General features: G+C 32.4%; 2 protein-coding genes across 3 annotated transcripts in view; one reads left to right on the top strand and one right to left on the bottom strand.

Annotated features, from left to right (window-relative positions):
* The window catches only part of LOC119671985 (E3 ubiquitin-protein ligase highwire), a 71,238-nt gene that overhangs the window by 579 nt on the left and 44,502 nt on the right, over positions 1-26,157 (top strand). Inside the window, exons 2-20 of the mRNA XM_038082926.1 lie at positions 1,234-2,197; positions 2,258-2,641; positions 2,739-3,180; positions 3,244-3,814; positions 3,868-3,953; positions 4,015-4,606; positions 4,670-4,809; positions 4,876-5,363; positions 5,414-5,550; positions 5,612-6,510; positions 6,582-6,806; positions 6,875-7,002; positions 7,061-7,513; positions 7,576-7,908; positions 7,960-8,850; positions 8,909-9,510; positions 9,625-9,772; positions 9,837-9,939; positions 9,999-10,134. Of these exons, the coding sequence (XP_037938854.1) occupies positions 1,234-2,197; positions 2,258-2,641; positions 2,739-3,180; positions 3,244-3,814; positions 3,868-3,953; positions 4,015-4,606; positions 4,670-4,809; positions 4,876-5,363; positions 5,414-5,550; positions 5,612-6,510; positions 6,582-6,806; positions 6,875-7,002; positions 7,061-7,513; positions 7,576-7,908; positions 7,960-8,850; positions 8,909-9,510; positions 9,625-9,772; positions 9,837-9,939; positions 9,999-10,134 (7,722 nt within the window). The remainder of the gene's footprint in view (positions 1-1,233; positions 2,198-2,257; positions 2,642-2,738; positions 3,181-3,243; positions 3,815-3,867; positions 3,954-4,014; positions 4,607-4,669; positions 4,810-4,875; positions 5,364-5,413; positions 5,551-5,611; positions 6,511-6,581; positions 6,807-6,874; positions 7,003-7,060; positions 7,514-7,575; positions 7,909-7,959; positions 8,851-8,908; positions 9,511-9,624; positions 9,773-9,836; positions 9,940-9,998; positions 10,135-26,157) is intronic.
* On the bottom strand, positions 10,629-20,002 carry LOC119671988. 2 transcript variants are annotated; one of them, XM_038082928.1, is made up of 8 exons: positions 19,843-20,002; positions 13,876-14,025; positions 13,363-13,802; positions 12,918-13,127; positions 11,817-11,984; positions 11,591-11,750; positions 11,397-11,528; positions 10,629-11,336 (listed from the first exon to the last, which is right to left on the bottom strand). In XM_038082928.1, exons 3-8 carry the CDS (start codon positions 13,591-13,593, stop codon positions 10,801-10,803), a joined length of 1,437 nt encoding a protein of 478 aa, XP_037938856.1. In that variant the 5' UTR covers positions 13,594-13,802; positions 13,876-14,025; positions 19,843-20,002; the 3' UTR covers positions 10,629-10,800. The 2 variants fall into 2 exon arrangements, with proteins under 2 accessions (XP_037938856.1, XP_037938857.1); XM_038082929.1 differs by lacking the exon at positions 13,876-14,025.

Below are 26,157 nucleotides of genomic sequence, written 5' to 3'. Positions count from 1 at the left end.
AAAATTTTTGAATAGAAGATAGAATTGTATGTTGTAATGTAGGTTACTTTTCTCCATGGTCTTTTATTATAGCAATCATGCCTGGATTTCTTCGCGCCACATAAATATCATATAATAACATATTTATTAACAAATTATATGTCTTATTGTATAGAAGTTATTGTATAGAAGTATTACTTACCTATATGTACATAGGTAAATAATAGATATCAAATTATTTTTGTTGACGACGTTAAACGTCTCTCTTTCCATCATTTGGATGACCCTCTTAGTGCACCTCTTCTGATAGGTTTTAAATTTCTCGCAACTTTGAAAAGTTTGACATTAGATGCTATTTAAATTCAGTGATCCTATTCTTCGGCAAAGAATTTTCGCCGCTTTGGTTTTTTCGCGAATTACATAATTTCATAATCCAATCCAGATGCGTTTTTCCAGCGATGAATCATAGAGTATGCATTTCTGTTGTATGTTGAACTTTGTTGGTTAATTGAATAATATTTATCTATTTTTATTATTTACACAACAGCCGATTTCGTGAAATAAAACCACGCTTTTGCCTTTTTCTTAATGCTCTTTAATAAAGTGTATGTATACTAACTAAAACAAATCTGTTTGCCAGATTTTTCCAACAGATTTTTCTTCTTCTATACACACGCATCACTGGCTGTAATCAAGTACTTGTTTTTCCATATTTGTATCTCAAAAGCATTCCGATATATTTACCCTTTGTGTACAGCTCTTACTCTAATTTCTCGAGTTATGTTGCTATCACTGACAAGCTCTATTCCCAGATATACGACCTCCATCAATTGTTCTGTGCACATCAATCTTTTATCTCTTTGAGACTTTTGAAATCAAGCTTTTGTTTTACCTTCAAATTTTCAAAAGTTGTAAATTTTCCTCACCTTTTGCTATAACCGCATTACCTCATTTAAACTGCTAAGTATACTCATTTTTACCAAGTTCATTTTTTATCTGTATTTAATTCACTTAAGTTCGGCATTTGGTCAATGTCTTTAAAAAACACTTTCAATTCTTATTCCTTTTCTTCAACTTCTTCAATTTCTTCAATTTGAAGGTATTGTGTTAGTTTTTAAGGTGATTAAATTTTACTTTTTTCTGTTGTTGCATTTTGCTCTCGTGTCTGTTAATCGACATACCCAACCGATATTTTCTATCATTTAATACATTTAATAATTTCCATTGAATTATAAATCTGCATCTTTTTAATAGAAAAATACAAAATGATCGCAAAACATTAGCTAAACGCAAAACCAAGGATAAAAAGGCAGCAGCACTCGCTGTAGCTGCCGCAGTCTTAGAAGGAAATGCAGGTTCTATCGTTAATCCAATGGATCCACCAATTATCAAGGATCAATTGCTGTTTCCGTTTTTTCCTATGGCACAAATCGAGCTCGAGGCAAATGCTTCGAAGTTTGCTGTATTCTCTGCTATACGATCAATTGTGCTTGAAGTGGAAACCAAGTACGCACTATTCCAAGATGTTAATTTTATGAAAAAATTACCAAACATAATGTCATCATGCTGCCTTTTATGTGCCAGTACATGCCTGATAAGTAATTTGGTGGATTGCTCTTGTCACTCGGTAAACGCAGCATCAGGTGCATTGGAAAAACGTGCTCGTCGTGATTCAGCCAACAGCGATGCGGATACTGATACAGATGACGCCACTGAAAAAGTAATATCAGAAATAGTACGTGTGCCTTTGATAGTTGGTGCAGGCTTACGAAGTCTATTTGAGTTGATATCGGAAGCGCGTCATATACAACCAACATTGTGTACGAAAGCATTAAAAGCATTGTTAGATGTTTTACAAGGACAGCAATTAGAGTCGTTTAAATCGGAGCCTGAGGACCTTATTAACCCTTTGTATGATCTTCTACTTGAGTTGGCTACTATGTCAATATCAACGTCAACAAACGTTATTGAATCCAATTGGTCAGCAATGGCTTGTGCTGCTTTAATTGGGCTTTGCATTGCGCGAGGAGACACCGGTAAAATTTTAAAAGCTATCGCTGCAATGTTGATGTCACCCAAGCAGCTATCCGCGCAAATAATACAATTGCCAGCAGTGTTGTCAGCGCTGCAGCGGACAGTGGTGTGTGCTGCTCTTAATAAACCCACTAGACCTGACTTTCATATTCAAGGAGTACCGCATAATTCGCTTATCGATGAGGTATATATATACAATTTTTAAATGATCTATTATAACATTTTAATATGTTTAATATTACAGTTTATACTGGAAAGCTCCACTGGAGCTTTGGGATCGATTTTTACACAACCAACTATGGCTTCAGATGGAACTTATATTTATTTATTGTTAGGCAGTTGTTTACTTAAAATAGGAACAGGCTTTAGCGGGTCCTATAAGGGATATATTTATGCCAAGAATAAAGACTTTACAAAAGAAAAATGTGGCTGGTTGGGATTTTTTGGTGGTAATCTGTACTTTCGCCGGAGTTCAAAACGGAACGTTGATCCTTTACACTTAGTCAATACTGAGACACTTTGTATAAAAGGCAAAAATCTGTTAAACACCATACCTATACGCGAAGGATATAATTATGTGCTTTTTACTGATGATGACTCCCTCAATGCTATCTGCACAAATCGTGATGTAAGTAAAATATTTTTTAATTCATAATTCATAATTATTAAGTAATTATTAAGCATAATTATTTAGCAGTTAACATTTAATTTTTTTATTATTCCAGGATACACTTGTTGTGAAAAAGCTTAACATTTGTCATAATAATTATGGACATGATACGCTTCCGTTTGAGTTGCCATTGAAATTAGCCCGAAAAAAATTTCGTACGCTTGGCTATGCAGCCTTCGAGGATGAAGTTTTAAATCAAAACCAAATACTAAAAATTCAATCCTCATTTAATGTATTCGAACCAAAGTTACCGCTTGATGTTGAGGCTCAAGGTATAGCTTGTGGAAAGGAATTTGGTATAGTTCGTGCATCCAACAATAAGATCTACTACTACGGAAAAGCATCAGCTTTGGGCTTAAAGTCTGTTGGGCGCACACCAACTATGAAGATGACAGAACTAATAATATCCAAAGTATCCAATATTGAGCAGGTAGCTGTTGGTCATGATGGCATACATGCGTTATTGGTTAATGATGATGGTACTGTATATTTTGCAGGTAATTCAGTTGGAACCATTTATTTTGAATAATTGGTATAAAGTGAAAGTTATTTTATTCAAGGAACTGCACGTAGAGGAGAAGATGGCGATTCTTCCAAAAATCGTCGGCAACCAAAAGCAGTGAAACCTAAGAAAATGTCTAAAATTGATGGACACGTGATCGTACAAGCAGCTTGTAATAACGGCACGTCTGCTTTTGTGACTAAAACAGGAAAACTCATCATGTTTGGCAAGGACACTGCACACTGTGACACTGTTGGCTTTGTTACCGATTTTATAGATCAACAGATAACAAAAGTTGCGCTAGGAAAAGCGCATTGCGTTGCGCTTAATTCGAAAGGACAAATTTTCACATTCGGTTTAAATAACAAAGGACAATGTGGACGTGTTTTTCTCAAATCGAAAGAAGCTAGCACCAATTTAGTTTCTGGTACTAATGTTGTAAATGACAGCAAGGCCCTAAATATTTGCAAAAAACTAAAGTTTGATTTTTCGTGCCTGTGCGACTATGATGATCATAGTTTGGTGCAAGGACAATGTCGGGTATGTGTGCTTTGCCGCGAATGTACAGGGTACAATGTTTCATGTGTATCGGCCTTGAATGTACCGATTGATGAACGTCTAGCTGGAGCGTAAGTATATATACAATTGCATTTATTTCTATATAACTTGGTAAACATTTTAGAATTTGTCCTTGTGGACACGGTGATGCCGGTTGCTCCAAATGTGGTATATGCTCAGTATGCATATCTGTACAAGAAGTTGAAAATGGTAAGTTAGACATTATGTCTTTGAGGATATGTCTTTGAAATGTCAAAATATTTTTCTGCAGCTGATATTAAGGACTCAAAGGTATCCCAAAGTGAACTGAACCGTCAACGTTCAAAAAGTCTTATTATGCGTCGTAAGGAGAAAAAATTAAATGAAGATAATAATGCTTCAACTGAACTGGATAAAGATCCTCCTCGTGTCGCACCTCTAGCGCCACAGATGTTAATCTTACCTACTAACTCACCGGTGGTGCAAATATCATGCGGTTTACATCATACAGTAGTGCTTACTCTCGCCGGTGAAGTTTTCACGTTCGGAAGCAATCAGTACGGACAGCTTGGTACTGGTGATCTTCAACCCATAGGCGGTCCTGTGAAAGTAAATTTACAGGGTGCAATAAGTCAAGTAGCTGCTGGTAGCAATCATACGGTTTTACTTACATACAAAGGTATGGTTTACACATTTGGTCAATATACGAAAGGTCAGTTGGGCAGATTACCAAATGATTACCAACATAAATCTATAAACGATGATGTGTTTTCATCTAAATCGGGGGACCAAAATAATGGCGTTTTATCTAAAGACTCGGCTATAAGCAATCTGTTAGCGCAACGACAAAAGTTTATGTGGCACTGTATACCGGCACTTGTTTTGTAATTACGCCTTCCTAAATTCCTTAAAATGAGTTTTAAATAATTATCATTTGAATTTTTTAGTGGTCTAGGACCAAGTTATGGAAAGAAAGCTACCTGGATTGCTGCCAGTGGAGATCAAACGTTTATTAAAATTGATGAATCACTTATAACTACACAAATGTTGCCTAAAGTAAATGTTGTCGCAAATAAAAAAACAATATGTATGAATATGATTTGTTATTTTTTATCAATAACAATTTTAATTATTTATTTCTATCTCTCTGCAGTGCTCATACCTACAATTCCTTTGACGTTCCACACACTTTCAATTAATAGACGTGACGGTACTTGTACTGCACATTATCGCAATCAAGTGAACTTTGTGCAGGTTATACAAAGCAACAAGTTGGTTTCTTTTCCTGAAATCAACCAAAATTTCACAGGTGCTCCTTCTCCTATTGGTGCTGGCATACCCTCGGCAGGACCTATTAATGAACAAATGTCACGTAGTATGCATGAAGCACGCAATCAAATCTTTGATCTGCAAGAAAATCAGTATTACAACGATCAGCAACGAAGAAGACAACGTCGGCAGGAACATTTAAAGAGTCCTGCAGATGGTAGTAGTGGCAGTGGTGGCACCATAGAAAAACCCCAACCACAGATTGCTTTTGCCCTGGATCCTTACTATAATGTGTTGTGGGTATATGATGGCGGAGCTAAGAAGGTGCAGTGCTATAATGTATTAGCCAGTGAAATATCAAAGAATGGAATCGTAGGTTATTATAATTATAATTAGAACGTTAATAAAAAGTTTGGTTTCAGAATTTTTCAAATTATCGGGCAATATTATCTCCTGAATTGGCTTTGCCAAATAAGGTAAATGCACGCGTTTCTCGGTCACAAGCTTCGCTTAATTTGTTATCCTGTTTAGATGTTCTTACTTCGGCACAAGATGCTATGTAAGTTATCTGTTTATACCTGCATAATATCACTTGCGACGTAATACTTTTATATTTGCAGTCCAAATTGCTTCGAAGAGTCTGTTCCTAAGCAGCAAAATCTTATAAAGGAAGCACAGAATAACGAATATCAGATTGTGAATAGATTTGAGAACTTCGGGGGCGGTTGGGGATATTCTGGTCATAGCGTTGAAGCCATACGTTTTTCAGCTGATACCGATATTATGATTTGCGGATTTGGTATGTATGGTGGCCGTGGTGAATACACGTGTAAACTTAAACTGTTTGACTTGGGTGTTGACGGTGGGGGATATGAAAAAGAAGGGCTAATGATAAGCGAAACAAAAGAAGTACCATTTGAGTGTGCTGCACGGAGCAAACATCACATTATGTTACCAAAATCTATCAACGTTTCAGCAGGGCGTTGGTACCTAGTCTGCGCGCGTATTGCAGGCCCATCATCTGATTGTGGTTCATGTGGACAAGCTGCAGTCACAACTGAAGACCAAGTTGTCTTCTCATTTAAATCTTCGAAAAAAGCTAATAACGGTACAGATGTTAATTCTGGTCAAATACCATCAATACTATACCGTTTGATAACGCAAGAAACTAAGCAACCACCGACTTCAATTGATATTGATCCAGTACAAAAGATCTCTAAAGCTTTTGCAAATAGTGTAACCAAAGAATGTTTCGAAAGCCTCGTATTACTCCTTAAGTGGTCTTGGGAAACTTTTAAAACGAATTTACGTGAACAACGTGACAAGGCTCGCTATTTACAAGTAAAACAGTCACTAGAATATCTCATTTATGTCAACAAATCCTGCTTGAGGTTGTTGCGTAAATACACAAATGAAATCTATCCACAATGTTCTGGATCAAGCAGTGCAGCTGTCAATAATATCGCCATTGCACTTAGCAAGCTGCAGTCAAAGTCTGGTAAAAGCAATGAAGGAAAAGGTAAAAGTTTTGGTTTGTTATTCCAACAGTAAATTTAAATTTAAATATTTGTTATTATTCTTCATTCTAAGATTCGAAAAGTTCAAAGTCAGTAACCAGCGCTGCATCCACAGTAATTGCTAATAACGTTGCCAAATATTTTGGAGAAACTTCTGCTTCAGCAACAATTAGTTCCCAAGCCACTCATAAACCTAATATGGAGAACATACAACTGGCAGAATGCATAGGACATGTTCGCGCGTTACTTATAGCTATTTTTTGTGATGATATTTTTAAAGACATTTCCAGTGATGAGGGTATTTTTCAAGATATGAATTATTTTTTAAGTTAATTAAAATTAACATAAACCAAATTTGAGAAATAGGTCTTGCCATGGTTTTGGAAATTTTAGAGGAGTGTCACATTAGTTTTGTGGCTTGTTTTGATGCATTCTACCCAACTTCGTCATTGAAATGGAACTGTCTATGTGGACTGTTATCCCAAATGGATAAAGTATGTATTTCCAGTTTAAATTCTTCGAATGATTAATTTTTTTCTATAATTTTAACAGCAAGAGACGTTGCATTCTCGTTTATTAAGTGCGATTCTTGCTGGCTTGTGTTCCCCATCTGTAAAGCTGCGTTCTACGTTCTCACTGCTAAATGGTGGCAATGAGCGTCAATCAATAATAAGTCCGAGCGATAATTCAGGATTACCTATGCTTTCTTCAACAGAAGCTCATCAGTATCCCATTTTAGTTGAACAAATGATTTATCGTACACAACAGGAAAAGAGTGATTTTTTCAGTAACTCCTGGACATTTAAAGACGTGCTTGTTCGGCTTTTGGATATTATATCAAATCCTATACGAAACAAAATTGAAAGTATATACAGTCGGAATGTGAATTTGAATAGCATTGGAGTGATAAATAGTAAATTAATAAATCAGGGTCTTGTTGATAATTGCTGTCATTTATTAGCGCGTGTATTAGCCGAGATTGTATATCAAACCTCAATGTATGATGTAAGTTGGTGTTTGCTTTATATATCATTTTTTATATGGAATAGTAATTTATTTTTATGTAGTACGATAAAATGTTCCTGCCGCCGCGATGCTTGCATTCCACTGGCACACGGTTTGCACGCATGGAAAGCATGAGAACTTGGGCAACAGCTAATTTTGGACCTGAAGCAATAGCATTTTCAGTTGACCGATCAGGCATTGCTGTTGCGGGTGCATTGGTTTATTCTGGTTCAGGTAGTTATGATTACCAACTTGAACTTTTATATGATAACACAGTTGACCTGCAATCACAACATAAGTGGGAAACTTTAGAATCTGTTTCTGGATCTTTCGATCAAGAAGCGGTTCACAATGATATGGCGGAGATAAAATTTGAGCGACCTGTGCACGTGAAGGTTTGTTGACTAGACTAAATATAAACAAATAATCTTTTAAATTGTTTTTAGGAAAACGCACGTTATGCACTTCGTCTCTGCTTTCAAGGTGCACGCACATGTTCCGGGGATGAGGGAATGCCTTCAATACGTGGACCATGCGGCACTACATTTAATTTTTATACTTGCGATTTAAGCTTTAATGGTACAACTTTGCAACGTGGTCAGATACCTTGCCTTTTGTACTATAGTACACCATTGAAAAGTGATGCACCCAGTGGATCCAATACTGATTTTTGCAATGATGTGATCACACGAGACACTGCTTTGCAAATTGCTTCAGACATAACAAAAAAATGTACCGATTTACTTATCTTGGCACGCAACTATTTGGCTGCTTCAATATCTCCTTCAGATAATTCATCAAATCATACACAAACCATAGATTCGGAACATAATATTACGCCCATAGAAGAACACATGGATATTAATTGGGCAAACAACTCCAGAACTTCAGCTATACCGGTTGATCCCAATATATCAACTGCAAGGGATATAACGAAACGTATTGAATCATTCTCGAAAGGCATTATGGAAACCTTGAAGTTCGATAAACGCTCCACAAACCCATTTGAAATGGAAATTGAAATTGGCGCTACTGAAATTCATCCAAAGGATCTAATGATCGAAGAAAGTCCTGGTGTGCAAGATTTAAATTTCCGCAATGGTGAAATAGCTAAACTAAACGGCAATGAACGTGATGAGGATGAAGTAGCAGAAGACTTTGTTAATGCACAGCATTATCAGGGATTGATGTGCAGGTCAAACTCTGAAGAGATACCAGCACACTTAACTGTAGCACAGATGCTCGAAGTTTTTAACATGACATCATCAAGTATGTTTCATACACTTCTACCACTTGTTTATGCCCACATTGCTAATTTAGCTAACAGAGATCCAAAGGTAAAAAAAATATGTGCATTTATAGTATTTAAACTAAATAAATTTTTTCTCTTCACAGAGTTCTGTACAAATACTCGGCTTAATTAAGGAAATATTGCCACATATATCTGCGTTAAATCAATTATTCGTATCTAAAGAACAAGTGAATCCAGCAATCGGTACAGTGGCGCAGCGCATACGTAATGCAGCTGCAATAGTTATTGCATCTGAAAATAAGGAATTAGAACTACGTAAAAAGCCTGAGTTAGAGTTAAATCAACAGATTGGCGAAAAATTGGGAATGGATTCTAATACGACTAGTAACCACTATTGCGTTGTGGAAAGTGAGCATCCTTATCGCAGTGCTACCATTAATTGTTATCGTGTTGAGTTTCCACCTTGTGTTCAGTGGCTAACAATCGAATTCGATTCACAATGCGGCACTGCTCAATTGGAAGATTACTTGTTGCTGTCGATACCAATGCGATCGACTACCACTGAACCCTGTCAAAGTAATGAAGAATACTTTGATATGTTAGATAATAACATGTCGTTACGCCGAACTGTTGAATCTAAAAATGCAGCTCTTATAACGAGTTGTTACAAAAATAGTGGCACCAATTTGAAAGAATCAACTGAAAATTCGGACAAAGATTGGATAGTAGTTAAAAAATTTAATACGTTAGTTTTAAATTTTATTATAGTCATATTATTTTATGTACTACTATTTATATACGCATAATATATATACATTTATAAATTGAAAAATTAATTTTGTTTGTATTTCTTTTTCAGTGCTGCAAATTGGATACAAAGTGTTATCGTTTTGCCGGGAAATTGTGTGGAGTTTTCTTTAGAAACTTCATCTTTATACGCACAGGATCCACATATTAATCGCTATGGTTTTAAGTGTCTTGTGGTTGGTTATGATAATCCTATTTCTGTAAGTATTATCGCAGTTTATCGAAATGCTTTTGAAGAAATTTAAAGACAATCAATTATACAAGGTAAATACTACTAACTCTTGCTTAATTCGTTTGGAACAAGAGCTTGCTTATTTAGGAGGTATGTGTACTGCTAATTTGATGAAGAAAGAACTAAGTTTACCAGGTAAGTGTTCTAGAAAGAAAGAATACTTTTTGTATTCAGCCTTTTTTTTTGTTATACAGATGACAAGGATAACGCTGATCACGTTAGTATAGAAGAAACATTAAATGCACATCAAACACTACTTTCGAAAGGATTTGCACTATCGGAACCGGTCTTGACTATACATCAAGCCTTGGAATCTTCATTGCCAATAGGGTAAGTGGAAATAAATATCAAGTAAATATTTATACTTATCGGACATACTTAAAAATAGTTAAGTGGAAAAGTATAAATGAGTTAATTTAAACAAAAGTTTTAAATTAGTTAAATTAAACATTTAGATATGCTATTTTATTAAATAACATAATTATATTGTCTAAGCTGTGTTATGCTCATTTATAAGTATTTTCTATAATTATCTTAAATGACTTAAAGACAATAACTAAGCTGAACGGATGTAACTATTTAATTGATCTCAATATTAGTGGCAGCTTAATTCGCAAAAAAGACGTCGCTCACTTACAACGTAAAAAGCGGACTTACTGTGAGATTATATTGATATTAATCAATGTTTTTAATATAATACATTATATATTTATTAAATATGTAGATTGTATTTTTTGTATTTTTGTCTGAGTATTCTTACAACTCTAATTTATTATCAATATTTATTACAACTATAGATTTTATATTTTATATACATATTATACAATTAAATTACTAACTTAAATTTGGTAGAGCAGTTTAAACGGTTCAATTCATAGTACTCAGAAATAATAGCTTTTCGTAAGACGTAAGCACATAAGTATATAAAATAACTATTCATATTACCTAATTAGTTCTCTGCGCTTGCTTTATTAGTTTGGTTTAAAAATTAAACTCTTACAAATCAGTCTTAAGAAGGCCAGCATTTTCAATTTGGTATACAATTTGTGTTTCCTTATAGGTGCGTGGCTCTGGTATGACCACATCTAATTTCCTTCGTCTACGCTTCTTAACGAAATATATCCAAACACTGATTGCTATGATGAGAAGTAATAAAACTGAACCTACAATACCTAAAACTTTATATAATAAATAAGAGCGCTGCTGGCAGTCCTTCTCGATTATTTTGCCTAAGACTACAAAACTTTGGTTATAATTATTGGCATCATGTGAAGTGTTAAAACCCATTTTGTAAAAGAAAATATTGTCAATATTTGACAGAAAGAATTGATTTCTAGGCTTTGGCGGCTTCTGCGTTATATCCAAGTCCTTGCAATCGAACTCGTTCTCATAGCGCAGTTGCTTTATATTAACTGCAAATGCTTCGGTAAACTCGAGAGCACGTGGCTGCTCATATGGTGATATGATAGTGTTGTTTGCTAGACGGAGTTCAAGACTTTCACTCGACATATAATCTCGATGAACTCTTATACCTGAATAGTGAGTTAAGTCGCATAAATTAAGCAATAACAGTTAATTTTCTTTATTTCTACCTTTGAATGCAATTACGCTAGTTCGGCCAAAGTAGTTTTCCCTGACAATGACATTATCACGCACATAAGCCTCGATCCATTCTCCATCAACAGCTTCAAAGTAATTATTTGTTATTATCAATTTAGAGATCACTGCAAAAAAAATTGAAGTTTTAAATGATTCCGAGAGCTATTATTTACAACTGCTCACTTACTTTTAAAGGAAAAAGCTCGCGTATGAACTTCTCTAAATTTTACGTTGTGAATGTGAAGTGAGTTTAGTATTTCCAATTCGTAAAACGCTTTTGATGGCACATTTTGTTCGAATACGCAATTTGTGATTTCCATTTGCTCAACTGCAAATTTCTTAAAAGCCTAAAAACAGAAGATTTAAAGTTTTCCACTGTCAAATGTTTATTAAAATTAAAAAGCTACACTTACTTGGGGTTCAATTTTCTTCACAAGCACATTTTCCATTTTTAAAATTATGGCACGATCCTTGAGCGTTGTAAAACCAAATGGATTTATAACACCAATGCGTCCACCAATAAAGGATATTTCTTCAATATTGCCATTTATCGCATGCGAATCTATTAATTCGAAATTCACCTGTAAGTTTTAATGAATTATTAAACATAAAATAAAGATGTCAAGATTGGGGACAAAGTGTCTTGATAAGCTAAATACCAGAGGTATTCAAAACATTTAAGTATGGAATATGGGTTTACGTTAAATCGTAGAAATATTTACAAGAAAAGAGCAACCTTACTGTTATAGGTAGAGAGCTATTTTGCGGCTTAGCAAAGGTTAATTTATTTTCATTTAATCAGAAATAAGAAACATAAAAGGTTATACTCTGCCTTGCTCATCAAAACCTACATGAACAGAAATATTGGCCTGTTCTGATACCACGGACATTTAATCTAAGTCGCTTAAAAATTGTATGACTTTAGGAATACATAATTTAAGAATATATATGCAAATATTGACCTAGCATTGTTGACCAAATCATCATCTATGCATAAAAATTTTCACAACTAAATTCATCGTTTAGGTAGAAATGCCCTATATTTATCATTGAATATACCTGATAAATTTTTAGTATTTATAATTGTGATTGACGTTAAACATTCGAAATACAATCGATTGATATAGCTTCGAACGTAATTAAATATATTACCACTAGTTCAAGGATTGCTATCAAGAAATTATAACCACTGTGTAAGTCATTTTCGAATGTGAGGCCGTCCACAATTCTGTAGACGGTGAACAATATAAGAAATAAAATTTCCCATTCTGATATTAACATTAAATTAACATATAAACATACGTTAACATATAAAGCATATTTTGTTAACGTAAAAATCATTATGACAGTCTACTGACAATAAAGCGGATATTACAAACAGCCTCTATTAAATTTTCACTCTTCACTTATCGATGTTTTAAATATAATTGTCGTACGTTTATGATACGACATGTAGAGCATTTATGTTATAACAGAAACCGCTGCGTTTCATAATAATTTTCAAACTTGCTTACCTTTTCGAATTCTACTATTAACGGCGTATTGCTTGCATAACGAGGAAAAGCAAGAGCAAATTTTTTTAATGTTAAGTTGTCGATGTCCTTAAATTTGATTTTCCGCAGCCCTTGTGTATCCTCCAGAGCATTGGCATTAACAGTTAACGAATTGCAGTTACTGACTTCTACCTGATAAGCATATCCAATTAGATGGGGCAGCTGCATAGACTGTAAAATTAAAATTACGTAAAATGATGTTTAAAATTGATAATACGAGTAAAACGATATGTATCTATATAAGTTAAGAACTACAAACGAATATTTTCCAAATTACTCATATTTTTGTGACACAATAATTAAACATTTAATGATTCATAAGTATTGTTAACAGTATTAAAATGTTGTTATAGCAATCCATTCATCTGATATTATATATATCTGATATATAATTCTAAGAAATTACCTGTCTGGAATTTTTGCAGTTGCAAGAAAACTTAGTTTCATGGAAATCACAAGTTACATTTTGCAGTTGTCCGTCATTAATGTTGTTTCCATTGTAGTCACGGCGAGTTCGTTTTCCAAGCAAATTCGCTTGTATTTCACTACCTGCACCCAAAACGCTGATGCAAAATATAAACAACAATGTCTGTCGACCAATCCACGTTGGATCTTTAAGATTTTTTATATTTCGCATTTTTTTTTTTAACTCATGTGATTTATCTCATTCTAACATTTGTTCCGTGCTAATTGTGTTTAACTTCTATGCAAAATTCATACCGTCAAGCTTTGAGCCTTTCCAATAACTGATAGCATTCATTATATTATTTGAGCCTTTCCAATAACTGATAGCATAGTATCTATAGTATCTTTATCTACAGAGCATTGCTGATAAAAGTTCTAACTCTGCAATTAAAGGTGGTCTTTGTTAGTATTTTCAGAATTCATAACTTTTTAAAGTAATGATTGTTGAACTTACTTGTAAATGTATTTGTGAATTGAGCTCATTTGTTTAAGATAACTTATCAGTTTCAATGAACGAGTGGGAAGTGATAAGTACATACATTCAAAATCTTTTATCTATTGAAAGTTTTTTGTCACGCCAATGACAAATTTGTATATCAAATTACTAAATTTTATAAATATAAAAATAAATAAAGATACTTTATGAAACAAAAGTGTAAATAAACAATTCAACTCATGCTATAACAGATACAGATTCTAATAGATACAGATTGCCTATTAAAAAATGCAATAATTATTATAATTACACCATAATTAATTAAAGTAAATAAGTCATATATTAAAAAGGGAACTCTGCATGTAGATGAATGGCAGTACTTAATTCTATTATTGACAAAAACGAATTAAATCACTTTATTTTGCTCGCACATATTTTCAGTTATTAAATATATATGTCAATATAAATAAACATATATATTAATATAAACAAAGGGCAAAGATTCAGCTAACAGCATCAAACAAGTGAAAAACACAATATCAAATAAAGAGATGCTAAGAACACGAAATACAGATGAGGAAATGTTTGTTAAAAAGCTATAATCAACTCTATAATCATTTTCACGGTACTTTTAATTTAAATTGTTTTAAAACACTTTCTTACTGAAAACATATTTTCATTATTTTCATGCAGTACAACATAGTATTCACTAATTATATTTTTCAATTTGACAATATTTACAAAATACTATATTGATGAACACAAAATTTTTTTCTGAACAGTTTGTTAAGAATATATAATGCTCTGCAACTGCTTTTGACTAGCTTAAGGAGAAATAATAACAGCTTACGGCTTGGAACAGTAACAGTGACGCTAAGTCTATTGTGAATGTTCACTGAAAATATGTTGCAAAAATCCAGTCATCCGTTAAAATAATAATATGAGCATTTCATTTACTTATAAGTTCAAATACATAAATAAATAAATAAATTTAAATAAACAAGATAAAAATGCTAACCATTGCCTTTCAAATATTCATTTTATTTTCTTATATTTAAATTAATTAATTTTAAGTCTACAATTTTTATATTTCATATTGTAGACAACACAACAAAAAACATACATACCTTATGATCAAAAAAGAATGAGAATTTAAAAAAAAAACGCAAAATTTTAATTTTTAATAATTTTTCCATACAAGTTTTATAGGCCGCCGAAGGTATGACCTTTAGTTCACGCAGCGAATTCTCTTTTATGACCTCTATGGTCCTCGCAAAGGCAATTTGAGTCGGGGGAAGAGGAAAAAGTCACACGGGGCCATATCTGGAGAGTACGGTGCTTGGTTGATGGCTCACAACGCTGTGTGAGCCGGTGCGTTATCGTGGTGTAAAATCCATGAGTTTTCCTTCCATAAATCTGGCCTATTTTTGCGAATGGCCTCACGCAAACGACGCATAACGGCCAAATAATACTCCTTATTGACCGTTTGACCATTTGACCGTCCGGAAAGAATTCATAGTGACACATAGTGCACATCACGAATAACGAAAAAAACAGTCAGCATAACCTTGATTTTGGACCGACTTTGGCGTTCTCTTTTCGGTTTCGGCTCACCTTCGAAGCACCATTCGGTCGATTGTTGTTTGGTGGGCGTGTCAAATTCATAGACCCATGTCTCATCACCAGTTATGATGCATGTGGGGTCACTATATGTGTTGGAAATCATCTCTTTGGCCACATCACAACGACGCTTTTTTTGAATGAAATTCAGCTTTTTTTGCCACCAGCCGAGAAGCGACGCGTTTCAAACCCAAAACATCAATTAAAATGTGTTCGGCCGATCTATATGAAATGCCAAACTGTTGTTGGGCATCTCTCTCTTGAGCAATCTCTCTAATCGGTTCACAACGATTTTCCAACACGATCTGCTTCGCCGATTCAATGTTTTCTTTAGTAACAGATGTTGTTGGATAAGCGCGGGAATTCAAAAATTAAAATTCGCGATGTTTTTTGATCACAAGGTATGTATGTCAAAAACGAGCACTTGAAATATGTATTTTAAAAGTGAATCTATTTTGTTTCAACTAGACTTAATACTATTTTTTTACAACTCTGAAAGAAAAAATAATCGGTTATTATTAGTCGATAAACAAAAGACATTATAATAATATAAAAATATATTATAATATAACATCGAAAAGAAGTATTAGTGCTATTATTTGTATTGCATTATGTATTTACTAAAAAATTCTTATATCCAGAAGTTTTTGTGTATAATAATAAAATTATAAGCATTTTTTTTATACTAAGATAAAAATAATAAAGGGCGTGAACTTCAAATTAATATTTTTATTTCATATAAATATTTGTTATTGTAAATACTTGTTATGATGATTATATTTAATTAAATTCTGCCCACAGTTATAAATTGCATTAATTACTTCTTAAATCCAAAAGAATTTGAAAGTTTTTCTAAGTGTAAAGCCACTTGCGGAAAGTCTTTGATGGCTTTTTCACTTTTTAGCTCGATCGTACGTTGACGCATACTCGTACTGCACTAATTTCATTTCCCTTTAATAGTCGTAAATCACAACTTGAGCATCGCAATGATAGCTATAATAATCACAGTGACTTCAGTTATGATTACTTTCAAAGGGTAAAATTTCGATTTATTAGCGCAAGTAGCGGAAAGTCAAATTGACAATTCAAATTCCACACCGAACGATCATCGAAATACAGCTTTTTTCAGCAACGTCTAAGCACTTAAGTAACTGACATCTATTGTTTTTGTTAAGAAAGAGTTAAATATTAAATAAGAAAATATTCCATTTACATACATTCGAATGTGTAATCACAAAATCAATATTTGCTGAACTATTATAACAGAATTCGTAATCGAATTTGGTTATTTAAGTTTGGAGCGTTGTCGTCGAATTTGTAAGTAAAAAAAATTTACAAATTTTTTGTGTGGAAAATTCAACACATGAAAGCGGAAAGCAATATGACACAATCATAAGTGATCTTCAATATCAGTAAAATTAAAATTATTAAGCAAATAAGTGAAACTACAATCACAGCAGGCAGAATGTCGCGCCCAGTAACAACCTTCAAATTCAATTAACTTCAATTACCGAACTGATTTTGCTATGAACTTCAGACGAAACTTTTAAATCAAAGCTACTAAATTAAGTGATTTAGATAATATCAAATGCGATAAATAATAATTGAAGTTTTACTTATTCTCATTTATACATGAAAGTTCTTAAACAAAGACAAACGTACGTTAATTAATAAATCTGGTTGTATTTATACTAAATTCACTACTGTCACATATAACATTTCAATAAATACACTAGAGACGTGCAACTATAGTAGATAGAACAGAAGACATTCAGTTCTCTAAATATCTCTTGTTAAGGTTTTTCATATATCAAAAGGGAATGCGAATTCGTAGTCGAGGATTTTGCTCTTAGTCCACTTTTAAACTAGACTATGACTATTATGACTACAAGTCTTATTTCCTTTCATGTAAAGAGACAACATACTGTCATCTCAGGCAGAAACATCATGTTGAAAAATTCGTTAAGTTACCTGGTAGAAATCTTAGGTTTTCTTCTCTATTGAAGAAAAGGTCTCTTTGATGTCAAAAGTACGAACTGGGTTGGCGGTTACAACGAACACTTAAAAAAACTCATAGAGAATTCAATGAATAGGAATCTATATATTAATAATTATTTTTAAAATTTCAGTCTATATATTAATAAGTTGGTGTCATTCATAATATCAGGAATATAAAGAATTTGGTAATATACAATAAATATAAATTTCGTAATTATTGTAGATCTATGGAGTCTTCATCTGGTATATGTGCTTGATTATGAAATAAAATATTTATTTAAAACTTATTTATAATATTATTAAGATTTTGTTATGGATTTCTCGATAAACTACAACAATAATAGTTATAAATCTACTTTCAGTAAGCCTCGAACTTCAACATTTTCCAGCATTATCAATAAAATGGTAACTTGTTTTTGCCCAATATCAAATATCAAATGGTTCATTTATTTTTAATTTAAAAAAAAATTAATTTAATTTATTTGAGACTTATTTAAGTCATTACGGATTTCAAGTTTTTTCCAACAAACGTTTTAATTGCGTTCACTCTTAAGAAATTAGATCATTTATAAATCACAGACCGTCTCTACGATCATTGACACAAGAGTTTGATGTTTTTATTTTTTTAGCTGAGAAATTTATTGAAATTCACTGACTACAAGATCTACATTATTTCAAATATCTTTCACTCTATGCTTTCGTACACCTTACATTCCGCCCGTTTTTTGTTTTTCGCCCCATGATCGCACTTGACCTTCAATATTAAAATTAGCGTTCTGTAAGCACGTGGGTTTGTGCTTTGAAATACGACAAAATATGACAGAATTGTGGTTTATATTGGATTCTAGTGTCTCTAAAAGCTTCAAATTTACAAAATGCAAAATGTGCAAAACTTTATTTTTTTCTTTTTTTGCCTTCGCTAAGTTAGAGCAACTGAGGAGACAGAAAGGAAAATTGTAAGTCTCATTAAATTTTTTAATTTTTTCAATTTTTATTCAACAATTTGTTTTATTTAACGAACTCTTTATTATATGTCGTCGATACCATAGATACGATACAACAATATATCAGGTAGAGCTCTGATATATAAGATTCTTACCTGGAAAAATACAGTTTACTGAAATAAATGCTGGAGGCAAAATTAGAGGAAAACGCTATGCTAAAGAACCATATTGAGCATTTCAAGAGACATGGAAGAATAGAGTCTGCTGCAATAATAGCTGCACGGAAAATTTTAGAAAAACTAAGTCCTAAAAGGAAAAGAATATCGATCGCTTTATAGGATCTCTAGAAAAACGAAGTTTTTTGAAGTAATTGTTTGGGATAAAGTTAAGGGATGATGCGGTTCTAGGAGTAATAACAATTACTCCATTTGTAGAATGTGAATAGAAATATAATGTTTCGAGATTTAGACGAGGTGAACTCTGCAATGACATTGGCTGACTTTTGAAGCGGATTGTACTTTGAATAAGAAAAAAGAGACATTAAAACATTATGATAAGTAATCGCGAATGGCAGCGTTGAAATTTTCTTGAAAGAAAATTATATCGCGGCTTAATAATTTATGACTTTGCTACAATAAAAATAGAAATCAACTTTTCAATTATTAGTTATTATTAGACGGGTAGATCTTTGAACCTTTCAAATTTTTAACGGTTCTAATGTTTTATTTTAAAAGCATAAAATGTAAATTTTTGATACTGAATTAGCAACAATAAATGATATAAATAAATTGACAATCTCTGATTAAATAATCAATTTAAGCTCTTAAATGCTATAAGTGCAATGAATTGTTTTCGTTATTTTAATAAAAAAAAATCCCATATTTAATCTGAGTTTGTTTATGTAATAACTTGTTTCTTGAAAACAAAAGTATAAAAGAAAAATTAATAAAAAACATTACAAATACTGGAGAGTAAAAAACGAGTGTTCTTTACTCCTAGACAAAAACACATAAAAAAGTGAAACAAAATTTAGTAACAAATTTGCATCTACACGCTTTGTATCTGCAAGATATCACTAATGCAGTAGCACAATTAAGTTTAAACAAATGCGGAAAAGAATTTTACTTATATAGAAAAACTTTTGCTGTTTTTTCAAAATTGTATCTGCAATAGTATGTATCTTTGTTTTGTGTTTTATTTTTGAAATTATGCAAAAATATGCGCCGTCGCTCTCATAACATTGATCGTTTGAAGTTTGCTTATCTGTCGTTGTTTGTATGTTTATCTGTTAGAGCGTTGTTGTTCACTATTTAATTTATTTATTTGTATTTATTTGCAAACTCTTAGTTTTAAACTTAGGTTTTTATACAAATAAGCAATTCATCAAAATATGAATACATTAAGAGCACATAAATTCAAATACCACAGAAGCGTCAGCAATAATTTTAAAATGAAGTACGTCGTTGTTCACACTTCAAACACGTTAAATCGGTAGTAATTTTATACGCAATTTTTAAAATATATCTTTTACAGTCAACTGAAGCCGACCACCAACTAAGAAACTCATCAACCGGCGTCGTTTAAGTCCACGTTGAAACTAATCGTACGATCGTGGCCGCCACAGCGCGCTACACAATTAACAGATTCGAAAAGCTTCTTTCGCTCAGCACACCGATTATATTCGCTCACTGATTCAATTTTATTCCATTTTACACACATCTGAAGTTCGTGCCTGTGGAGATTCTCTTTGTAGAAGATTGAACGGTTTTTCTATCCAAGAAATGTTAACCTTTTCAAGTAGATTCGCAGTCGTTTAAATGCAATTGAGGTTGTGTTCATATTGTTTTCTGTAGACTTGAATGCAAGAGATACTTGAACGGGCAACTGCGATACTCTGGTTTCATTCTGATTTATGCTCTTCAAATTTTCTATGTTTTTGTTCTGTCACAGTTCTTATATTTCTGTTTTGTTTACATAATAACACTGTTTACTTTTGTTTTGTTTATTCGTTCAGTTTTTACATTTGTTGTACTGGTAAGCGTCTGATTTTTTTGATGAGATCAGATACTATAGGCATGATGTGACGTTTGGTGTCATTTTAAACTCAATTATGTGTCTTTATCACTATTTATGATACATATACACAAATGTAGATATAATGTACAGCTCTGTTATCAACTTAAGTGAAATTGAATATTATTAAGTGAATTATCGAATTCTTCAAAATTTATTTAATAAATCACTGTAGTAAAGTTAGAAAAACTGTTAACGCAATAAAACTGTGTGTGTAGATCTAATCCAAATCTTAAAGTGTGTTGTATCATCAATTTTATAAACTGAAAATAAAGATTTAATTTATTAACCATATAGATATCCTACTCCAATAAATTTGTAAACAAACGCAAATCTTATTATATAATTAGCAATCTTACTATTATCACAACAACCACAAATATATATTTTATTAAACATTTAAAATATTATTCTGAATATCTAAAACAACCAAAGTCCCATCATATAACTACTAATAAATTATATATAACTTTATAAATTCACGAATAAATAAAGAAATTTAGATAGTTAATGAATTAGTTAGTTAGTTGTGGTGGAGGGAGGACTTAATTCTCCTCAATTAGCTAAGAAAGCTGTTTTAAATTAACAAATTCTCGTAATAATGCCTAGTAAATAAAGGATTAAACTAGAACCAGAGGCATTTATATAGGCAGAAATCTGGCTAATGCTAAGGCTAGAGATATCGCCGAGTGTGTTAAAGAAGAGGGCCCCCAGAAACTTAAGCCTAGTTCTGGCTAAGCCTGGACATAGACACAGCATGCGTTCTAATGAATTCGTTCAGTTAACAATTTTTAACAATTTCATTTGCACAAAATATTTACTATATTTTTTTTATTATATTTTTTTTTCCAATTTTTTTTTCCAATTTTTTTTAATTGCCAAAAAATCAGCTATTGGCATAGTGAACTAATGTGTGTAGCTTCAACGCAAAGGTTTGTAAAGAAGCTATCTTTGGTGCTATTGTCGGAAAGTTCAGCCTTCATACAAAAACTTCTGACAATGGATGAAGGCTGAAACACGAAACAATTGCGGCTAGAAACATGGTAGTTAGTAGTACCAGATTCCAGCATCTCAACATACCTGAGGCAACATGGCTGTCACCTGTTAAAAACATAAGATCTCAAATTGATCACGTTGTAATAGACGGAAGTCATGCTTCTAAGCACATCGAAATTTAGATGTCGAAAAGCTGCAGTCATAACAGACAGCTAATGACTTCGCTAATGACTTCGCTAATGACAGCTAATGACTCTCCCAGTGTCTGGAAAATGTAGCTGAAGAAACTGATATATGCGCGCAATGGATCCACATCTTCAACTCTATGCGTACCGCTGCAGAAGAGGTGATTGGCTATCACCGTAGACAAAGAAACAGCTGGTACGACCAAGAGTGTTGTGACACTACCGCAGAGAAAGACGCACCATACCAAGCCACCCTGCGGTCCGTTGCAAAGCGCGCTGCTAAAGAACGATATCGGCAAAAGATATCAGGCGAAAAAAGAAGGAAGCAGAAAGACGTGAGTATTACGAGCTTGAAAAACTGGGCGACAGGAATATGGCTCGAAAATTCTACCAAACTAAAAGCCTGACAAATGGTTATAAACCCGCAGTTAATTACTGCAAAGATGAAAATGGTAATCTGGTGATAGATGAGAAACTGGGCGACAGGAAGATGGCTCGAAAATTCTACCAAAGAACTAAATTATTACTGCAAAGATGAAAATGGTATTTAAATGGCTGAGCTATTTAAAGATGGTGGTGAAAAGCTATTAAAAAGTATGCTACAGCTAATTTGCAACATATGGTCAGATAAATGCATGCCGAACGATTGGAATTTATGTATGAAATGCCCACTCTACAAAAAAGGTGGTTATGCAAACTGTGCTAACTATCGCAGGATCACTCTTTTAAATATCGCATATAAGGTTCTGTCAAACGTGCTATGTGAAAGATTGAAGCCAATTGTCAACCAACTGATTAAACCTTATCAGTGTGGCTTCAGACCTGACTAATCCCCCTGGACCAGATATTCAGAGTGCGTCAAATCCTATAGAAGACCCAAGAAAAACAAATCGAACCCACCATCTATTTGTCGATTTTAAAGCTGCTCTTGACACTACGACTAGAAGCACTCTCTACATTATGGCTTTCATTGAAGTTTAGTTTATAAATTCTGATCACAAAGTTAAGTATTCGTGTGATCGATTTGGTATTCACTTCTGCAATTAAGCCGAAGACTCTTAATACTACAAATAAAATAAAGTCAAAAGACTATTGTCCCACTCAGCGATTTTGATGGATTCTCTCCCTTCCAGAGGGAGGATATATATATTCCTAGTGTGTCCTAAAATTTGCCAGCAGAGAAAATCGGTTATTTGATTTGTTACTAATAAATAATATAATCCGCAATGCAGAATGTGGTGACAATAATCACCTTCTGTTCAGTCTATAGAGAAAGTCAGTCGTTTGGTAGCGATAACAGATAATCGTATAGTGTTCAATGATTTTTAGTAAGAATCACTATTTTGGCTTTCTATTTTCGATTTTATTTGACTTAAAATAAAAACTTCTAGCATTGTGAACACGTTGACAGCCAACATAGAAATGGCACAATATTTTTTACGCAGGCACTATCAAAAATTTTGCGGCAGTTAAAAACTTATGTAAAAATCAAATTTAGGTATGTAAATAATATATGATTTTCTGAAATATGAAACGATGAATCATGAAATTGATTATTTAACGATGAAAATTGTTAAATATTAAACAAGATATCTTTTACGTTTATTTGATTATGAATTTGTTTGTCGCATAAAGTGATAAGACAGCATAACTCGTTCGGCAATTAAAATAAATACGAGTAATACATTTTTATTTTACAAGTTAATTGTTCATACTTCTTGTCCGTTTTTGCATGTTTTTGCATGTTTTTGCATTTTTCACATTGAAATTTAGTTAAGAAATTTTAATTAAAATATTTTAAATAAATTTCGTGATATTGAAAGTTGTTAAACTTGAATTTCTACTGTTCTAGCCGGTGACGACATTGGCGCCAATGGCGGACCAAATCATTTATAATAAAACTTTAGATAGTTTTCAATGAGTATAGAAATAAACATGTCTTTAAAGTTATAAATACGGATGATATACGTATACTTAAATGTTAAAAAATAAATGCTAATATATACCATATAGGTATATACCTATTGTATACATAAAAGTAAATATAGAATTCTGATATTTGCATATATGTTTGGAAATTTGCATACACAAGTTACGGTGTGATGCTAATTTTGGTGAACTCATAATAATGATTTATATACACAAATTTTGATGTAAAGTAGAGAATCTAAATAAAAAATTAATAATAAAATAAGAAAACTTTAATTAAATCTGAAATATATTGAATATAAATTACTAATTCTAAGTGTTTGGTGGGGCCTTTGCATACTTTTGCTATTTTAACATCAAAAATGAATTACAAAATGTACCATAGATATGAATATAAACTACATTAATCGCCAAAAGCCAAAAACTTGTTCGTGAGATATATATATATATATTTAAGTTTCATAGATCATTATATTCTGAATCATATCTTGTTAAAAGATAATGACTGTAAACTTCAGCATTCTATTTATCAAATTTTTTGCGTTAATTTTATTCGTAAAAATAAAAGCAAACATAAACGTGTATACCAACTGAAAAAACTACTTCAGCTACTGAGTCAGTTTTAATTTTCTTTAGAGCTCTGGCTTAAATTTTCTGTTAGAATTCACACTCATGAAATTTTTTTATACTACCCGTATGTATACGGATAAGACTTATATTCAAGCAATTTATAAATAACTCAATCAATCGAAAATTCATAGTGAATTACAGTGACTTTTCCGCACATGCCTTCTGCTCAAAAAGTATCCGGATTTTGTTGTTTGTTAACTACTCCTTAAGAAATAGACATTTTTCAAAAATTTTTACTGGAAAATAGTAAATAGTTGTTGTACGCGATTTTTTGACCAAACACGGCTCCACTGTCATCGCTCAGGCACCATATTCGCCAGATCTGGATCCGTGCGACTTTTTCCTGTTCCCGAAACTCAAATTGTCCCTTCGTGGTAAGCGTTTTGAGTCGATTGAATCGGTAGAAGAGAATTCGCTGAAGGAACTAAAAGCCATACCTTCACGGGCCTACGAATATTGTATAGAAGATTGGGTTAAGCGTTGGCATATGTGTATCGCTTCAGAAGGAGCATTTTTTGAGGGAGATAAAATAAATTTGCAATAAAATTTAAATTTGTGTGTTTTATTTACAAAATCCGAGTACTTTTTGAGCAGAAGGTATTAACTATTTTTCAGAAAACAAGTTCAGTACCACCATTCGGCCTTCATTAAACCGAATGAAACCTACGATCTATAATTTTTAAATCTATCTGCAATATTACAAATATTTTTAGATAGTTATAATGACTCTTACTCTGCATTACAGAAGTTGCTGTTGTTGGTGTGAATATATGAATATGAAGCAAATAAATGGATTTCGAATGAGTGAATGTTAAAATCTAAAAGCGAGTTTCATATTTATAATGAATATAAATATTTGTTTGTGTTATGCATTTCTTTCTTGATATTATTCGATCTATCTATATTTTATATATACAGTAGTTTGCTTTTTATGTACATTAAATTCACGAAAATAGCAATTCTTTTTTTTGAATGTAGATATTCATGTGCTGCACTTCCATAATAGCACTTGAAATATAATTGGATTTAAAAAATAAATTCAATTATTAATAAAATATAAGAATATCAAATACTTATAATAAAAAAACATTATGTGATTTTATTTATTATTTTTTATTCACATTCAGTCAAGTCCTTAATATAATCGGTCGATTTTTCGCATTGGCAAATAGATGTATTTACATTTTAAGTTTCTATTCATTGTAAAAAATTATATACATACGGGCGAAGTTTCTGCAATTCTTAAAATTTACTTACTTGACTATTTACTTAAAAGTAAACAAAATGCCATTGAGATATATATTTAGATAAAAATCTTAATTATTTTCAGAAAAAACTCTTTGGCGCATAATATGAATGAATGGCTCAATTTTGGCAATCCAATCAATAATACATTTAACTCTAAACCTAGTTTTATAAATACTTTCATTAAAGTGTTTTTGTTTCCTTAGGAATACATACTGATTTCAATTAAAAGCTTTATTATCACGGTTTATATAAGTTTTGTCATAATTATTACTAATACGGACATGGCTCAGGGGGTAACTATTGGCAAAAGCACTTCGCTTAAAGTGGAGTCAAGGTATTGTTTTATGATAAATGTTGAGGTCATGGATCTCAGCATAACTGCTAAAGACAAATTTTTTTTAATTTTAAAGGTTGCTCCCCTTGCTCACGTTACTGACGACACCCATGTTCACAAAATTCAAAGTCCATAGTGAACTTTGAAGTTAATTACCTAACTTTGAATATAATTTGAAATATAAAATTTATGAACTATTTTTTTATAATAGCTTAAATTAAAAATTTAATTTATAATCATATTATGTATTTATTATTAATTTAATTTATTTGATCATATTTATCAGAACTAATTTAATGCGATAATAAAAATTTTTTGACTGTTGAATTCTGTCGAAACTATA

The sequence above is a fragment of the Teleopsis dalmanni genome, chromosome 1 (genome assembly GCF_002237135.1).
Source record: "Teleopsis dalmanni isolate 2A chromosome 1, ASM223713v2, whole genome shotgun sequence".
In the NCBI taxonomy this organism is placed as follows: domain Eukaryota; kingdom Metazoa; phylum Arthropoda; class Insecta; order Diptera; family Diopsidae; genus Teleopsis; species Teleopsis dalmanni.
The sequence above is the reverse complement of the archived record's forward strand: the minus strand, read 5'-3'. Positions and strand labels throughout refer to the sequence as shown.

Coding starts and splice junctions, on each gene's coding strand:
- LOC119671988 (XM_038082928.1), bottom strand. CDS start 13,593: ATGCGAAATATAAAAAATCTTAAAGATCCAACGTGGATTGGTCGACAG. Junction 11,985..12,917: donor TAATAGTAGAATTCGAAAAG/GTAAGCAAGTTT, acceptor TAAAACTTACAG/GTGAATTTCGAATTAATAGA. Junction 11,529..11,590: donor GCGAGCTTTTTCCTTTAAAA/GTAAGTGAGCAG, acceptor TTTTTTTTGCAG/TGATCTCTAAATTGATAATA.